The sequence below is a fragment of the Herpailurus yagouaroundi genome, unplaced genomic scaffold (genome assembly GCF_014898765.1).
Source record: "Herpailurus yagouaroundi ecotype Mexico unplaced genomic scaffold, PumYag 86983, whole genome shotgun sequence".
Lineage (NCBI taxonomy): Eukaryota > Metazoa > Chordata > Mammalia > Carnivora > Felidae > Herpailurus > Herpailurus yagouaroundi.
In genome coordinates this window covers 13,272-30,318 of record NW_024421260.1, presented here as the reverse complement: position 1 = coordinate 30,318, position 17,047 = coordinate 13,272, and the positions used below count along the sequence as shown (strand labels likewise).

The 17,047-nt window shown below is 41.9% G+C and overlaps 1 protein-coding gene across 1 annotated transcript; it reads right to left on the bottom strand.

Annotated features, from left to right (window-relative positions):
* Nucleotides 1–4: 4 nt before the first annotated feature.
* Nucleotides 5–13,013, bottom strand: LOC121026358 (myosin-4; the record flags this gene model as incomplete). Its single annotated transcript, XM_040469227.1, has 24 exons — nucleotides 12,795–13,013; nucleotides 12,566–12,709; nucleotides 12,072–12,228; nucleotides 11,297–11,324; nucleotides 11,093–11,207; nucleotides 10,582–10,674; nucleotides 10,364–10,427; nucleotides 10,123–10,221; nucleotides 9,893–9,996; nucleotides 8,069–8,207; nucleotides 7,315–7,433; nucleotides 7,075–7,224; nucleotides 6,788–6,958; nucleotides 4,972–5,281; nucleotides 4,067–4,137; nucleotides 3,575–3,662; nucleotides 3,350–3,467; nucleotides 2,694–2,817; nucleotides 2,466–2,602; nucleotides 2,095–2,350; nucleotides 1,158–1,400; nucleotides 679–855; nucleotides 329–474; nucleotides 5–41 (listed from the first exon to the last, which is right to left on the bottom strand). Coding segments are annotated over exons 1-24 (3,294 nt in total), but the record flags the coding sequence as incomplete, so codon positions are not given.
* Nucleotides 13,014–17,047: the final 4,034 nt, after the last annotated feature.

Sequence of the window (17,047 nt, the reverse complement as noted above, 5' to 3'; positions counted from 1 at the left end):
CTTCAATCTTGCTTTGCAGATTGCTCATTTCAAACTCTTTCCTGTCAGAGGAGCAACAAATAAGCTCTGTCAGTTCTCTTACCAGTCCTCTCTGCCACATATGGTGGAATATCTTTATGCTGCTGTGTTGAGGACATGAGTAGTACACGTTTTACAAGTCAATACTGTTCCATTTTCATTTAATAAAAAGTCAAAGATGCCATTATTTGTTTTTTTATGTGTACTCCAAAGTAATATTTTGGAGATCTTTAAAACATATATTTGGCCTGAATTGACAGATGAATTGACAGACAACAAGCAGATTACAATTTGACTATATCATGCTCACTTTTTAAGTTTTTCATCGAGTTGCTGTTTGTCATTTTCGACGTCCATTGTGGACTCCTGGGCCAGTTTTAGGTCTCCCTCCAGTTTCCTCTTGGCTCTTTCTAAGTCCATGCGGAGTTTCTTTTCTTGTTCCAGAGACCCTTCAAGCTAAATTTATAGTGTATTTTATTTATTTCAGTCCTGAGGCACTGAACCATATGTTACTGGCCACCAAAGATGCACAGGAGAATTTTAAAAGATGCACCAAATAGCATGGGAATTTTAATGATTGTTTTCAAACCCGCAGAGAAAGGCATATGTCACAACTGTTTGTTTTATCTTAAGAGGAAATACTGTGTTTTTCACACTTACATCATCCACTTGCTGCTCGAGCTTGGTTTTAGCTTTGGTCAGCGTGTTGACCTTGTCCTCTTCTGCCTGTAGGTCATCCAGGGTCTGCTGGTGGGCCTCCTGGAGGGCCTTCTTCTCCTTGGTCAGTTTAGCGATGGTTTCGTCCAGGCCTGCCATCTCTTCTGTGAGGTTTTTCACCTTAGATTTGAACAGATTATAGAATGTTAATGACATCCCGTCATCTTGACAAAAAACATGGTAATAGCTTAGGACAGTGTCAGCCTAAGATGGAAAATGGAGACGAGAAGCTAACCCAGGCCTCCATAGCTGAAAAATATGGGAGGTAAGGGTCAAGGTAATTAGTTAGAAATGGTGAAGACGACATATATATGATGGTACTTTTCTTTCATATTCATTGATTTTAAGATTAAACTTTTAGTTAAAGTATTTCCGTAACAAGCTAGCACTTTTAAACACTCTAAAATGGATCATGATTGTACCTTGTTCTCTGTGGCATGTTTCTCCTTTTCAACCTTGGCCAGGGTCAGCTCAAGGTCATCAATGTCTTTCTTGAGCTCTGAACACTCGTCCTCCAGTTTCCTCTTTTTGGCCGTCAGCTCGGCATTGATCTCCTCCTCATCCTCAGCTCTCTCAGTCAGCTCTTTGATCTTGGCCTCCAGCTGGATTTTGGTTTTAATCAGCTGGTCGCATCTTTCCTCTGCGTCGGCCAAGCCATCTGCTTCCTAATGGGGGAAATTAAACACTTCCATTTGTATAAGCTATATCTGCAAAGACACAATAATTTATTAAAAGGTGGATACTTTAGTGACTCAACCAGTTTGGTCAATACATATGCCAACTTTTAAAAGTCCAGTAGACAAAATGTTAGTAATTTTAATCCACTGATTAAGTATAGTAACAGTTTTCCTCCAGATATCCATGTGTGGAAGACCAAATCGGGAAAACTAGCCCTTTGGCCAAATCTGCACTTGTGCTGCTTTGGAAGGGTCAGTTATTAATTCTTGGACTCGGTTTTCTCAGGTTTGAGGGGTTCATTAATTTAACCTTTTCCTCACCCTGGTAAGAACGGCATAACTTCTATTTTATGCACAATGTATTCCCTAAGGAAACAACAGTCTCATCTAAGAAAAGGTTCTATAAAGGAAGGAAAACATCTTTGGATAGCTTTATGACTTTGCTCTCTGATTTCCATACTATGTATGGATGTACATATGAACATATGCAGCATAATTTGTGACTTCATGTCTATTGCTTCTTCAGGTCTGAGTCTTAGTATTTTTGAAAGATGAACAATGACAACACATATTTTAGTGGAAACCATTGATTTATAAACCTTAAACTAAAAATGTTTCATATCTACTTATACAGTGTTTGGAGGATAAGAAGTGGCTGAGCTGTGCAGGGACTAATGCTCACAGATTGAACTTGAAGCTGTAAGTCATTTTTCTCTTGCATCAGAGCTACCATCTTCTCCTCAAGTTCTTTCCTTTTTGCCTCTGACTTCGCCAGCTCTTCCTTGGTCTTCTCAAATTCTTCCTTCATGTTGGCCATCTCCTTCTCGGTCTCGGCGCTCTTGAGGAGGGGCTTGATCTTGAAATACAGCTTCATCCAGGGCCAGTGCTTGACGTTCATGAAGGCACGGACGTTGTACTGGATGCAGAAGATGGACTCTCTGTAGGAAGAACAAATATGGAAATGAAGAAGAATGTGGGCAGTGACTGGCACTCAACAGAAGTAATGACTGCATCGGATTCAACTATGAAAATGTGGAGAACGAGGTCCCTCACCTCCTCTCCATCATCTTCTTGAATTCTACTCTCATCAGGTACCCTCTGCACACAGCCTGGGTGCGTGTGATGAGTTGGGCCAGCTTTTCATCTCGCATCTCCTCTAGAGTTCCCAACAGGCCAGCTTTAAAGAAAACCTGGCCAAAGAACAAGTGAGATATGTCATTTCCACTCAAGAGAAAGTCCCAAGGTGATGAAATTATGATAGAGATTTAGGTAGATTGGTACCTTGGTATGACCGAATTTGTACTGGGTGTGGTCGATGTCAATAGACCCCAGAAGTTTCTCAGAAGCCTTCTTACTATCAATGAACTGACCCTCTGGGATAGCACTTGCATTTAGAACCTTGTATCTATCAGAATTTAAAGAATATGAAAGTTTGTTTTTCTTACCAAAACTCATAGTAACTATCATTGAAAAAATGATAGACTGAGTTTTGAGGAAAAAATTCCATTCAAATAATCAAGCAGTGCTTTAGATAAACCTTGGGAAAATATGTTTAAAAACAGTATAATATAAACCAAGGCTTCATTCTTTCTGATAATTGTATTTCAGTCTTCTTTTAAAAAAAAATGCTTATTTATTTCTTTTGAGAGAGAAAGAGAGAGAGAGCGAGCATGAGCAGGGGAGGGGCAGAGAGAGATGGGGAGAGAGAATCCCAAGCAGGCTCTGCACTGTCAGCATGGACCCTGACACAGGGGTTGATCCCACAAACTATGAGATCACGACCTGAGCCAAAACCAAGAGTCAGATGCATAACCGACTGAGCCACCCAGGCACCCCAGAATTTCGGTTTTCAGGGAAAAGTTAAAAGATGTTTGAATTGCATGGCAATAATGATCTGGACTAGCACATTGAAAGGGAGAAAAAAATGAGACACAAACCTCTGTTTGAAGTCTGCATAAAGGATTCTGCTGGGGAATCCCTTCCTGCAGATGCGGATGCCTTCCAGCACTCCGTTACACCTCAACTGGTGCAGGACAAGTTCATGCTCCATGGCCCCTTACAAACAAACAAACAAATAAACAAGCAAACAAACGTGTTGTCTGTATGTCTATAGAATAGTGAAGTCACAGTGGAGTCTTACTTGGATGTCAGAAGAGTCTTACCGGGAGTTTTGGTTTCATTGGGGATGATGCAGCGTACAAAGTGGGGGTGAGTGCTCCTCAGGTTGGTCATCAGCTTGTTCAAATTCTCCTGAGAACCATAGGGAAAGTTTTAAAATTGTTTTTTGTTGCATTTACATGAGACTCCCTATCAAGGATCTGTAGTTAATGGGCTCCATTTCATGAATAAAGTCAATGTAACTGACTACAGTAGTTGCTTCCAGAGAGGGTTTGATTTCATGTGAAATTTGTTCAATGCTAGATCTTTTAGATTTGGAGCTTTGAGGGGAGGGGTTTCATATATTGTAAGGTTTGAACTCACACTGCAGGTTTTATTTTTGTTCAATTTTTCCTAACACATTTTTCATTTTCCTTTGTACAACATTACCTTTTTTCTGTTTCACTATAGATTTCTTTTAAAAAAGTTTTTTTAAGTTACAATAATTTAATTGTCACAGAAGTAGGTTTTTTTTGGCATTCAAGAATATACTGTACCCTAAAAAGCGCTGACACTGTCTGGAAAGAAGAACCCTTCTTTTTGCCACCTTTTTTTCCACCGCCACTTTCTGAAAAATAATATAAAAGAATTAAAACTATTTAATTTGTACTATCCATAGGTATAAGGACTCCCAAGATTCCCTCTGGAATTTAAATGTGCACTCATTCACTTGTATCATCCCTCATCTTCCCTCTGTATCTTTCCTCCTTCAGCTCTGGATTAGGGAAATAGATGCATTGGCTCACATTATAGGTATTCAGGAAAACAACAACAGCAACAATAAAAGAACTGTGGATGAAAAGGGTAGATGTGGGGAAGAGGTAGGACCCCTCTCCTCCAAATCAGCAGAGGGGGAGTGCCAGAAGACAGAGGAGTAATGCCGCCTTAGTGCACACATCCCCCAGAGAAGAGGCAAAGTTGCATGCATGGTGCCAGGGAGGTGAGCCTCTGCTAACCTGCAGGCAAGTCCTGCTTCCTGTTTGCTTGTGTTTCTCTACCTCTGCTTGCACATCTGGTCTTAGGGGACTTAGGAGAACACAACTTGCATTCCTTAAGCACTAGTGCCTTGACAAAGGATTTCTTCATCTCCAGCTTAGCTGGATCCTTTAAGGAACCGATACTATCAAAATAATTGAAATAAGCTGTATGATCTTGAGCACGTCACTTAACCTTTGAGTCTCTGTTTCCTCATGGGTGAAATGAGGCCATGGACAAAATGATCCATAGTGTCAGTTTTAGCTCTGAAAGCCTATGATCGTAAGACTCACTAAATATACTTCCTATCATTAAGTCCATATTGGCCAGTATTTTCATGATAGGTTTTGAGATAACTATATCAGTCTCTGATAAAAAGTATATTTCTGTTTTGTGACTCTAGGAACATATTAGTGATATTAACAACCTGCTTCAGCACTTTGTCCCCCGGCAAAGAGGAGAGCCAGAGTCTTCATTGCAGACTTCTGGTACAGCCCAACCACAGTCTCGTTCAGCGGGTCCTTGTTCTTGTCCAGCCAGCCGGCAATGTTGTAGTCCACGGTGCCGGCGTAGTGCACCAGCGAGAAGTGGGCCTCGGCCTTGCCTTTGGCAGGCTTGGGCTTCTGGAAGTTGTTGGACTTGCCAAGATGCTGCTCATACAGCTTGTTCTTGAAGGAGGTGTCCGTGGCCTTGGGGAACATGCACTCCTCCTCCAGGATGGAGAAGATGCCCATAGGCTGAGAGTAGGAAAAAAGGGATGATAATATGAGTCCCTCAGAAAAGTGTGCTCTAATAGTTTATGTACTTGGTGGAAACCTGAACATGTTCCAGAATAAGAGTTCGGGTGATAAGAAATTCAATAGGCATGGTTCTACTTTGCTGCCTCTCCTCTGCTACTGAAATGTGAAACAGTCCTATATCAAGGACATATGGGAAATATATTTGCTAGAAAGACTCAATGAAAAAAAAAAGCCCATCTGTGCCATTTGGCAAACTTTATGTTCAGAGTATAAAATTAAATTCCAAAACTACCATTTCAAAGCTGAATTCTTTATCCCATATATGTATCTATCTAAATACTTTCTTCCCTACTGACAGTGTAATTTTCTTCACCTCAACTCTAGACATGACAAAAGTATGAAGAGAAGAGAAATTACAGCTAATGATTAAAAATGGTCCGTTCCCAGGAGAAAAGTGCATCTCATGTTGTATCATTAGAACTCTCTGTACTCTGTGCTATGTTCCCCACTCTGTGGAGTTGAGTGATGATAATTAGGTTTTGCTTTGTAAGCAGATCGACTCCTTTCAGTGGCAAGTTTGATATGAACGACTGATAGAAAAGTCAATGTTGTTGATGTTCAGTCACAAATTGTCTCCCCAAACCTATTTTGATGTTCCATGAACTGAGTACCACACAGTTTTTGTGAATAGCAGAGATACTGTATCACCAAATTAAAGTTATTTTCCTCCAATTGGGTAGACCCAGGCTGATATTACCCCCTCCTCTTTCATATTTTGATGAATTTTGACATGAGTGTGTGAAGTTGTCATAGATGGCGGTTGTACTTACTTTTCCCCTTTCGTCTGCTCAGGCTAGTGTTCACATGTAACCATGTACTGTGTGGGCCTCCCTAGGCGTGTGGTGAGTGCCCAGTGCACATTCGAAAGTGCTTAATGATTGCTTGTTGGGTTTTAGTATACACACAACCGATAGAATCATTGCCCCAACTCTTTGATAAAGGGGAATTTAGGGCTCCCCTTCCAGGTAAGGCTGTTTATTCAGCAGTCCACATGGTCTTACTGACTGCAACAACTGAAAAGCTGCCCTCCCAGCCTATAAGACACCTTGACATATCCTGCCTTGATACCCGTGAAGGATGATTCATGCATGGCACACCATCATGGGACAGCCAGGATCAATGATCGTACTCACAGGACTAGCTGTGATTTCATTCCTGTCACCCAAGAGATCACATAGGAACAAAAGTGAGGGAGAAGGAAGTGAAAAGAGGGAGAAATGTGAATCCTTGTGTCTGTGGATGTGTATGTATTGCAATCATTTTTCTATGAAAAACTACTCCTTAATATGTTGCTTGTGATGCACCATGCACCTGGTCACTGTGCCCAGGAATGTCATAAAACACCGCTGCTGGTTCTTTGAGAATTGGGATTGCAGTTCATTCAGCACAAGGAAGTGGACAGTTTGTTTTTCACATACCGAAGGCTTGAAAAGTCATACGAACCTTCTCGATGAGCTCGATGCAGGCAGCCAGGTCCATCCCAAAGTCGATGAACTCCCACTCGATGCCCTCCTTCTTGTACTCCTCCTGCTCCAGCACGAACATGTGGTGGTTGAAGAACTGTTGCAGCTTCTCGTTGGTGAAGTTGATGCACAGCTGCTCCAGGCTGTTGAACTAGGGCGTTGCAAACACCAAAGAGCTCAAGTGAGTTTGGGAAACCCAGGGGGAATTCGGCAGAGCAGACACGAAGCGGAGGGGCCTTAACAGGGCCGCTTATTCCAACAACTCACATCAAAGATCTCAAAGCCGGCGATGTCCAGGACCCCGATGAAGTACTGTCTGGGCTGCTTGGTGTCCAGCTGCTGGTTGATGCGGGTGACCATCCACAGGAACATCTTCTCGTAGACGGCCTTGGCCAGGGCGCCCACTGCGTTGTATACCTTTGTGGACAGAGTAATGATTGTTGGCGTTACTAAAGACGTGTTGAGAAGGCTGGGGATGTGTGTGATTCATTGAGGCCGTTCACTTACCTGCTGCACAGTCTGGCCTTTGGTGACGTACTCGTTGCCGACCTTAACCCTGGGGTAGCAGAGGGCTTTGAGCAGGTCAGCAGAGTTCAGACTCTGGAGATAGGCTGCCTTGTCAGCAACTGCATGAACCAGGTGAGGATGGTAAAAACAAAACAAAACAAAACAAAAACCACAGTGTGCACAGCTTAAGGTGTGAAGGACAATGACAAAGAGAAAAAGTTCTGCTCAAAGAGTAATATGTGCAAATGTGGCAAAACCATTTGTTCATATTGCTTCAAAAGCATTGCCAACTTTCACACTAATTTTAGTCATTTTTTTTTGAGATGATAATTTGGAAGTTGGGGAATTGATGCTCTGTGTGATATTTAAAACATAGCTAAAGTAGACCACAGATAAAAATAATTTGTGAAATTCTAACCTAGAGGAGTAGTGACGGGAAAATTCTGATCAGTTTTTTTTTTTTTTTCCTCCAGTGCATGTGGGCACACAAATTATTGACTGGGATGAAAAATGCTTTAATCAGATCGTAAATACTAGCGTACAGTAAGCAGTGAAAAATGGAATGGGCAGAAATCACGTCTCCACAAATCTCAGTTGTGTAAAACATGCAGTGTGTGTCATTTCTGTGCCCTTCTAGTTTTCCCCACTGTCGGATAAGTCAAGAAAGTGAACCCAGGGCCCTTGCCCTTGAGGAACTGATGGTGTCAGCTGTAATCTCAATTAAATGATATGAGCAAGCAGGGAGTGTAGGTACCTTCGGTGCCATCAGGCTCGGCCTGCTCCTCACGCTGCTTCTGCTTGAACTTCATGTTCCCATAATGCATCACGGCGCCCGTGAGCTTGTAGATGGCAGCCTTTTCGTCAGTGCTGAAACCCAGAATGTCCACAGCACTCTGTGGAAAGAGTTGGAATTGACTCGGCTCGCAATGATCACCATGGCAGATGCCCTCAGTACACAGGGGCCTGCCTCCCCACCTTCTCACCCTGTCTCGCCTTTGCATTTGACTAGCACTTTGCTGTCTAAAGGCACTCCTGTTCTTTAGCACTTAGTTCCACAAAGCAGCACCAAGAGGTATGCATCAGTTTCCCATAGAGTCAGGTGAACAGGGAAGATCTTACGCGACTTGTCCACACTCACCTAGCCAGGACTCAGAGCCTTGGCTTTGGATGCCAAGGCCAACGCACTTCCCGTTTCTCCACATGACCCCAGCCTTGCCCCGTATGTTTCTTATCTTATGCGTTCCCTTTGCCTCACAAGTCTGTTTGCTCCTTTTCCTCCTGTGTTGTCCCAACCAAATATGTAATCCTAGCCTGCCTTCCTGGACAGGGCAGGTGAAGTTGGGAAGAGGGTATGAGGAGGACAGCACGTGCCCTGTGTTTTTCCCCATGTTCTTCTATGATATCAGGTCCCGTGAGATGCCTGGCAGGAAACTTCACCTGGTTGTTCCTCATGCAGGGAAGAGACATTTCTGAACAGAACTGCTTTCATTGAAGTATTGTTGTATCTTTTTTTCTCTATCAGATTTTGATCACCTTCTTAGTTGCCCATGTTAGGCTTTGAGAAAGCAGAGAGAGCTTGGTTATGTAACACTCGTGTCTCCTAAGACTCTCCAGATAATTTACTTCCAGCTCACTGACCCGACCTACTCAAAATGCCTCCATGTTAATATTACAGAAGTCTTGGGGCAAGACTACTAAGTTTTTTTTTTTTTTTTAACCTCTCAACTCCTAACACTTTTGGACATAGGAATAATAATGGGTTAAAGCTTGTGAAAGCTGTTATTTATCAGATAAAGGCACACAAATAGTTCATAGAGTTTTTGAAAGTAATATTTTAAGAGAAAAAGTATTCTTGTAAGCAACTCTCAATCTTGTCTTGGGAATATTGGGGTGTTCCCACTGGTCTTAAAGTTGAGAATAATTGAAGGTTGACTATTCAGAAATTCAAAAGAAAACTTGAAATATCTATAAGTATATGTATAAAGAAAATAAAAGAGCAACGATCCTTAAAAAAAGAAGAGAAGGGAGAGAGAATCTATAGTTCCCAAAACTAAACGTTCATGGAGTCCCAAAACGAATTTTTGAGGTAGAGAATCCATTTCTTCAAATGCTACATGGGGTGGAGTTGGGGGGGAGAAGGGAATACCATTGGCCCACAGAGTTACATTTGAAACAAAGTTCGTATTTACGTCCAGTTACAGAAGAACTGTGGAAGTATCATGTTCTGTTAAAAATCTTTTAGCTCCTTTTCCCAGACTCTTGGCTGTAGGGTGTGACATAGGAGAAATGTCACTATTGGAGTACAAAAATGGACCCCAATGACCAATGAGAAAAAAAGGAAAAAGGAGCCAACCAGCTGAGAAATGCCTAACGCTCGATGTTTATTCCAGACTTTTAAAGTTTTCTGATACATGGTAGAGGTCATTGACACATCCTATAACTTTGTTCCAAGGGTAAGGAAGCCTGAAAGGTAATATTGCCCCTAATGTCTTTCTGCTAATGCTGTTCACTCTATAGAGGAGAGTGTCATATACTGCAAGATGAATTTGCTTTTTCCTGTTTTGTACTTATTACTTACATCTGTAGCCATCAACTCTTCCTGATCATCAATGCTGGGCACTGTGATTTCACCTTGACTGACAAAGGCAAAGTCGTATGGGTTCGTGGTGATCAGGAGCATTTCTGTGCACGTGGAAAAGAACAAGTATAGCCAGAATTACTTTGGTCATGAGAAACTTTTTAGAGGGACTATTAGGAAGAAGGGCTTTTATTCTTCCTCGGTGGAAATAAATCACAGATACTTCTTACCAATAAGTTCTGGTTTCTTGTTGGACATGATTTGATAAAATATGTGGTAGCTTCTTTCAGCCTTTAGCTGGAAAGTAACTCGGGACTTCTCTAGCAGATCTAGAAAGGCAGATCGAGCACGTTTAAAAGAAAAGGCACAATGGAAAATTAAGCATTTGAAAAGTTCACCTAACACAAATAAGATTTTCAATATATTCCCTGGAAGATAAAGATTTTTAATCCCTAATATTTATTAACTTACATGTTTCAATATCTGCAGAAGCCAGTTTGCCTGTTGCACCAAAATGGATCCTGATGAATTTTCCCTTAAAAAGGCAAAGGAAGACTTTTTGTACACATTCAAAGGCAGACAAATGTTTTCTTTAGCTACGGACCGAACAGATGGTAAAGATGTCGACACCACACGTGCAGAAGTGTCAGTGCTGACGTTCACGTGAAAAGGAAGAGCAAGAGACTCACAAAGCGAGAGGAGTTGTCGTTCCTCACGGTCTTGGCGTTGCCAAAGGCCTCCAGTAGGGGGTTGGCGCTGATGATTTGATCTTCAAGCGTTCCCTGAAGAGAAATGAGGAAGATGGACAAAAAGACCCCGGACAAGATGAGTTGCAGTCTGCTGAGGTAGCCTCCCATTGACTTCCTCTCCTGTCCCCTTCTCCCTTCGCAGACCTATGTAACTTTGGGGAGGCTTTCTGCAGCAAGTAGAAGGAAGACAAAGTGGGGGAGGGAGGTACTCTAGTGACATGGCCTTGATTTCTGTATTCCACAATGCCTGGTTTTTCCTCCTCATAAATGGTTGTGAGAACTACTACCTGGCGCACCCAGCAACAATCAATCATCTCATTCTTACAGCCCACCCAAGAGTTATTTTCCGCATTTGAGCGTCACCTACATTGGTGGCCGTGGCTCTAAAGGACTTGGTCAGATTTTTCAGAGCCTCTGATGTCTTGCATCCTGGGAAGAGTATCATACCCACCTGCATTTTGCCAGGAGTAGGTTCTTCTTTTTTCTTCTCTCCAGTGATTGCGATGGTTGCAAAGTACTGGATGACACGCTTGGTGTTCACGGTCTTGCCCGCCCCGGATTCGCCGCTGCCAAGTCCACACGGAGGGACAAGTCAGAGTCTAACCACTACCACGACCAAAATCCAACAGAAAGAAAGGCACTGAAATCTACATACGTAATCAGGATCGACTGGTTCTCACGATCTGTGAAAGAGAAACCGGAGATAATGCTGAAAAATACACTTAGCACATAGATTAACACAGTGCTTGCAAACTCAAAATTGCCTTTTAAAACCCCCCACTCACACACACAAAAATAACTATATGGATTGGTGCTTTGCTTTTTTCACAAGATTCTTTTTAAAATAAGTAGCAAAAAGATGTGTTAATTAGACAGTGTGTTGCACTCCTGTGACCTTTAGTGTGACATGGAACGTGTGATGCACTATTTCAACAAAATGTCTGTGAGAGTCATGTATCAATATCCAATGAGTACTGGCTCCATTATCCATTTAGCCACTTGGTCCATAGTGCAAAATCTCATCATGCTATTAATGTCCCATCCAAAGTTTTGTGTCGTGATTGTGGCGACCTGTCACTATGAGCTTTCAAAGCTCACTCTCTAGGAGAGAGGACACATTAGCTGTGATTAAAATGCATAGATGGTACCTACATTTGGTTAATTTTGAGCTGAAATTAGCATTAATTAGTATGGATTTTACCATGGAAATATAAGCAAAATTCTCCATGTTTTTGGAACTGGTCCATTTTATTCTAAGTATATTTCCCAATTTTATTATTATAGTATACTACTTGCCATATTAGCATACTATCATTATTATTATGTTTGTGCTGAACATTTTATTCTCAAAGTACTGCCTCTGTGTCTTTTGTGTTATCAGTATATACTTACTTTATAAATGACTCCGTAAATTGTAATTATGGACTCACCCGTCAGCATGAACTGATAGGCGTTGTCGGAGATGGAGAAGATGTGGGGCGGGGCCTCCTGGCGCTTCTTGCCTCGGTAGGCAGTCACCACCTCGGGGTTGTACACCGGCAGCCACTTGTAGGGGTTGACGGTGACACAGAAGAGGCCCGAGTAGGTCTGGGAAATGACAAGCTTGCTCAGTCAGCAATCACCTTGGAAATACTGCTCGATGTGCAAAGGGAGAGGGACCAGAGCACCAGGATGGTTCTCCTAAGGCTGCCTCCCACCCACACACACCCTACACAAGATGCTTCAGTTTGCCAATGAATTCAGCATTAAGTAGATGGCTTTTCCCATGCACATTTTCAAATACATTAGAATTCACAACAGTAACCAGATGATTAGTCTTAAGATAATATAATAACCAAATAAAAAAAAAAGTCTTTAATAGGGTTTAGCTAACATAGTTCATGAAGTTAGTGGAAAGTGAAAAGAAAAAGAAGGGGGTGCTCACGTAGATCATCCAGGCTGCGTAACGCTCTTTGAGGTTGTACAGCACGGCGGGCTCGTGCAGGTGGGTCATCATGGCCATGTCCTCGATCTTGTCGTATTTGGGAGGGTTCATGGAGAAGATTTGATCTTCCTTAACTGTGACAGTCTGTTAAGAGAAGGAGCTAGTGCTTATCAGCTGAGGAACAGAAAAGCATCAGTTACGTTTGCCCACCTCCCTTTGTGTTACTTACAGCCCCAGAATCAGTCTTCACCGTCACCTTCCCCCCTTCTCTGCTCTGGACTGTGCTTTTCACGTAGGATTCCTTAGCATCCACCACAAAGACAGAATTCTTGGCATCGAAGGGCCTATTCTGGGCTTCAATGCGCTCCTTTTCAGACTTTCGGAGGTACGGAGCTGCCTCCCCAAAAACGGCCATCTCAGCGTCGGAACTCATGGCTGGGGGTTATTGGCAGCAACACAGCACAGGTGTACCTAGAGGGCAGAGAGAGCCTGACGGTGAGGCTGGGGGAGTGTGGACGTTGTCCTCTTGGTTTCACGTTCCGGTGCCTCATTGGCCTCGCCCGTTTCCTCACTGCCACCTGTCGGGATCACTCTCGTGTCCTGTACAAAGGTGCTGAGGGATCGGATCACAGGTTGGAAAGCCTTATATTGGCAGCTTCATGTTTGTGACATTTGAGGCCTCCATTGCATCCTCTGTGTTGTAAGGCTTTGCAGAGAAATGTGGAAGAATTCATATTTCAGTCAGCAATGTTTGTGATGCCCCAAGTGTGTTCAGAATATTTTCTTTTTCTGCTTGCTTAGCTTTGTTTCCTTTTTCCATTCCCCCTTCCCACTTTTTTTTTTGACATTGCAATGATACAAAACCATGGAAAATAACTGTTTTCAATGGCTTTACAATCTGAACCTAATGTAAAAACTCACATATTTTGTCCAATTTTTCTCCTGGCCCAAATTTTTAAAATCAGATACATACATTGGATGTCATATTTTTAAAATTAGATTGATTAAAAGGTAAATCTGTTCATTCAGGACACGGTCCAAAATTAAAATAGTTAATAAGCACAAATAAACTCCCAGTTTAGGAGTGCATTATTTAGATATCAGGTAAATAAAGGGAAAAGTAAATGCAATGAAAGTTGAAAATCCAACAAATGATTTTTCCCTAAGCCAAAATTAAGTCTCCTTGATCACTTCTTAAATTATGTGAAAGCAGTGTTATTAAAACAAAAGATAACTTTAGAAAACCGTTTTAATTAAAAAAAATTTTCATAGCGTTTGTGTATTTTTAGTCTATATTCTCTTTGTTTTTAGCTGGATTTCAGCATACCAGTTATTTTTATCTGATTCTTATTTCAGATCTCTCTTTCTTCTTCCTTTAAAAACAAAACAAAACAAAATATGAAACAAAACCCCAAAACCAGTTCTTTGAATATCTCTTCTGAAGTGGATAGCCAGTATAAAGTTTCAAGCCAAAATGAACTTGAAATTTTTTTCCCACTGACAAATTGATTACAAGAAAATAAATCCTCTTGCCTTGATGGCAAGGACGAGACAAGCGACAAGTGACAGAAGGTGACTTCTGTGGAGAGGAAGAGGGGCTGGTTTCTGGAAAACAGTATCTTGGTTGTCAATGACAGTGAGAACAGCAGCCTTCACCTCAGGTGAGCTTTTCAGAAGGGGTCTTGGTATTTTGTCATCAGCATTAAACATCCTCGCGATTGAGATGTTAGATGTGGAATTTGCCACATATTCTAGCTCTAAAATCAGTCTCGTTCACATCTATGAAAACCTCTTGATGATCCAGTGAAATTTCAGCATATTTCCAGGGGACAAATATTAAATATTTAACAGTTTTTTTCTTCGAAGGAAAAATGTTACCTGTTAATGTTATTTTTTGTTTCTGTGTTTTTATACAAGGCCATTTTGGATTAACAGCACACTACCACATAGAGATTACTGTAATGCAGTGTATTCACCGAACACAGAAAGGAAGTCACCCTTGCCATCTCATGTCTGAGATCAGTGGTTTCCCGACCTGTGGGGTCACAAGCCCCCAAGGATCCTCAGGGTTGTTGCAGGGGACTCTTGAATCCATCTGCACAGCGATAATTGCCTCAAGTTTGAGCAAGCAACATCATCAAACAAACAGTGTTTTCTGTTAGAAAGTCTAAGTGACTATAGCTTCCCATTAAATATAAACTAATTAAAAATGTATTAAATGTGTAGCTGTTTTTCATCATTATGTATCTTTCTAACGTAATGCTAAAAGTACAGGTCCCAACATGTGGAGTTGGTCGGAGGGAGGTCCATTGAATGTTTTGATTCTGTGGAGGAGAACTTGGAAACGACTGGTTTACGTTATAGATGGCAGGAGCTGGGAAGTACCTCAGCAGTCACCTAGAATGTGGCGTCCTCATTTTACTGATAAGTAAAGGAAGACCCAGAAAGGTGAAGGGGTCATGCAGCACCACAGAGGTGTGACAGCGGGGCTGGGGCACGAGCCCTGTTCCCCTACATCCAGGGCCAGTGCTAATTCCACCGCGGTACACTGTATTTAAAGACACGTAAAACCAACTGGCTTCCCTCGGGCAGCCAGAGCCCGTGAAAAGCCTGGATTGGCACCTGGAAATTTTGACTCCGCGACCAACACGTTGTTGATTTTACCAAATGGTCTCTATAATACAGCTTTCCTGGTTAAGTTGGACGAGCAGTCCACATTAGAATATTACACGTGACTGTTGGCATTCTTTCTGAAGTGCTAACAGCACATGAAGGAGACTAGTCATTAAATTTCGTGTGGGTAAGTGGTCTGAAAAGTCAATATTTTACGCGAAGCCATTTTTAAAGAACAGCTGCTCCTTGTATTACCTTATTCCCATCACTAAACCAGGAAATAAAATGGTAGCTCTTTAGGACTTAGCAGTAGAGATCCCTTTGTTGTTTAGAGTGCAGTAATAAATCACTCTTACCTCGTGTGTTACCAGATGAAGACGGTGGCAGGCTCAAAGCAGACAACTACTGTTGAAAGAAAAAAAAAAAACTAAGAGAATGTAGATTCTTCTTTTTTCCACTTAATCACAAAATACAAGTAACTATATTGTGTACCGTGTCATTCTTAGGAATGGTGGAAAGAAAAATTAAAATTTGGAAAGAGTAGCCATCTCCCTTAAGTGAATGGTCCTCACCACCAGGACTGTAGAACCAGCCAGATGCCCTCCACGTATACATACCTTGAGGAATTTTGATGAAGGACGGGGCCAAGGCATGTGGGCTCCACTTTTATAGAGACTGTTCTGCAAGCACAAGCTGCCACCTCAGCTGTCCGAACTGGAACCTACTTGGCAAAACCATTTTTGGCAAATCTCTTTGCACAATATTCACTGACTGTGGCTGTGAATGGATATAATTAGAAATATTTCTTGTCACCTATAAATAATTTGACAGAGGATAACCTAGAGTTCTTTATAGGCATTTGATAGGGGACAGGGATTCAGGGCTTCTAAGGCTGTTTCTCCAGCTTTGCTGTTACATCATTCACCATGGAGTTCAAAGCCAGGCCCCCACTTACTCTCCTGCCTCTAAAGTTGGTCCGACAGAACGAGCTGGACGTGAGGAATTTAGGACTAATTGGTTTTTAGCGCTTAAAGCCATTAAGGAGCTGGGATGAATTTTAGATCTGACACTGTCTTTGGAAGCAGTGAGTGATGGATATTAAGGCAGAAAATTCCTAGCCTGGGTCCCGATTTTAGAAACACTGGCGATAGATGCTTTTAAAGTCTGAAAAGCTAAACGTGATGGAGAAAACGAATTGTCAGGTTAGGCAGTGGCGGTAGACCAGTGCAGGCATCGTAAGGGATTTAGAACAGATATAAACACTTCTGTTCCTTTTCTGAAGAACTTGCCATGGCTACGTCCAGCTCATTTGTTTTCACTGAGGGGACACCAGGATGCCGTGTGATGTTCACGCGTGTTTCCCCTGCATAATGGAAGGAGACACAGACATGCGTCCCTAGTTCACGGGCAAATCCTCATGACTAGCTGTAGCCCTAATGAGGTGGGTACTACATACTTTGATTTAAGGTGGGAGGAAAGACGTGGTATCCACAAAACTCTTGTGGATTGAGAAGATGAGTGGGAGTATGCCATATGCCCATGATACTTGCAAATTGGGTTTTGGTGGTTTTGCCACATACACAGCTGTTGCCGAATATGACGGGAAATCTATCTACTCTAAGTGTGTCCCTGAGATCCGATGTGATATTTTTTACTATCATCTGCTAGCTTAAATTACTGATTAATGTGATCACTATTTTTATGCATCCTATTGAGCTAGAATTTTCTCTTTAACACATTAACAGACTGAATCTTTTATACTTTTTTTTATTTCTTTTGATACAATCCTGTGGAAGGCAGACATTTTTATTTTCTAAAAAATCTCTGTGGAAATGACTCTCAGAAGTTCAGCAATGTACACAAAATGTT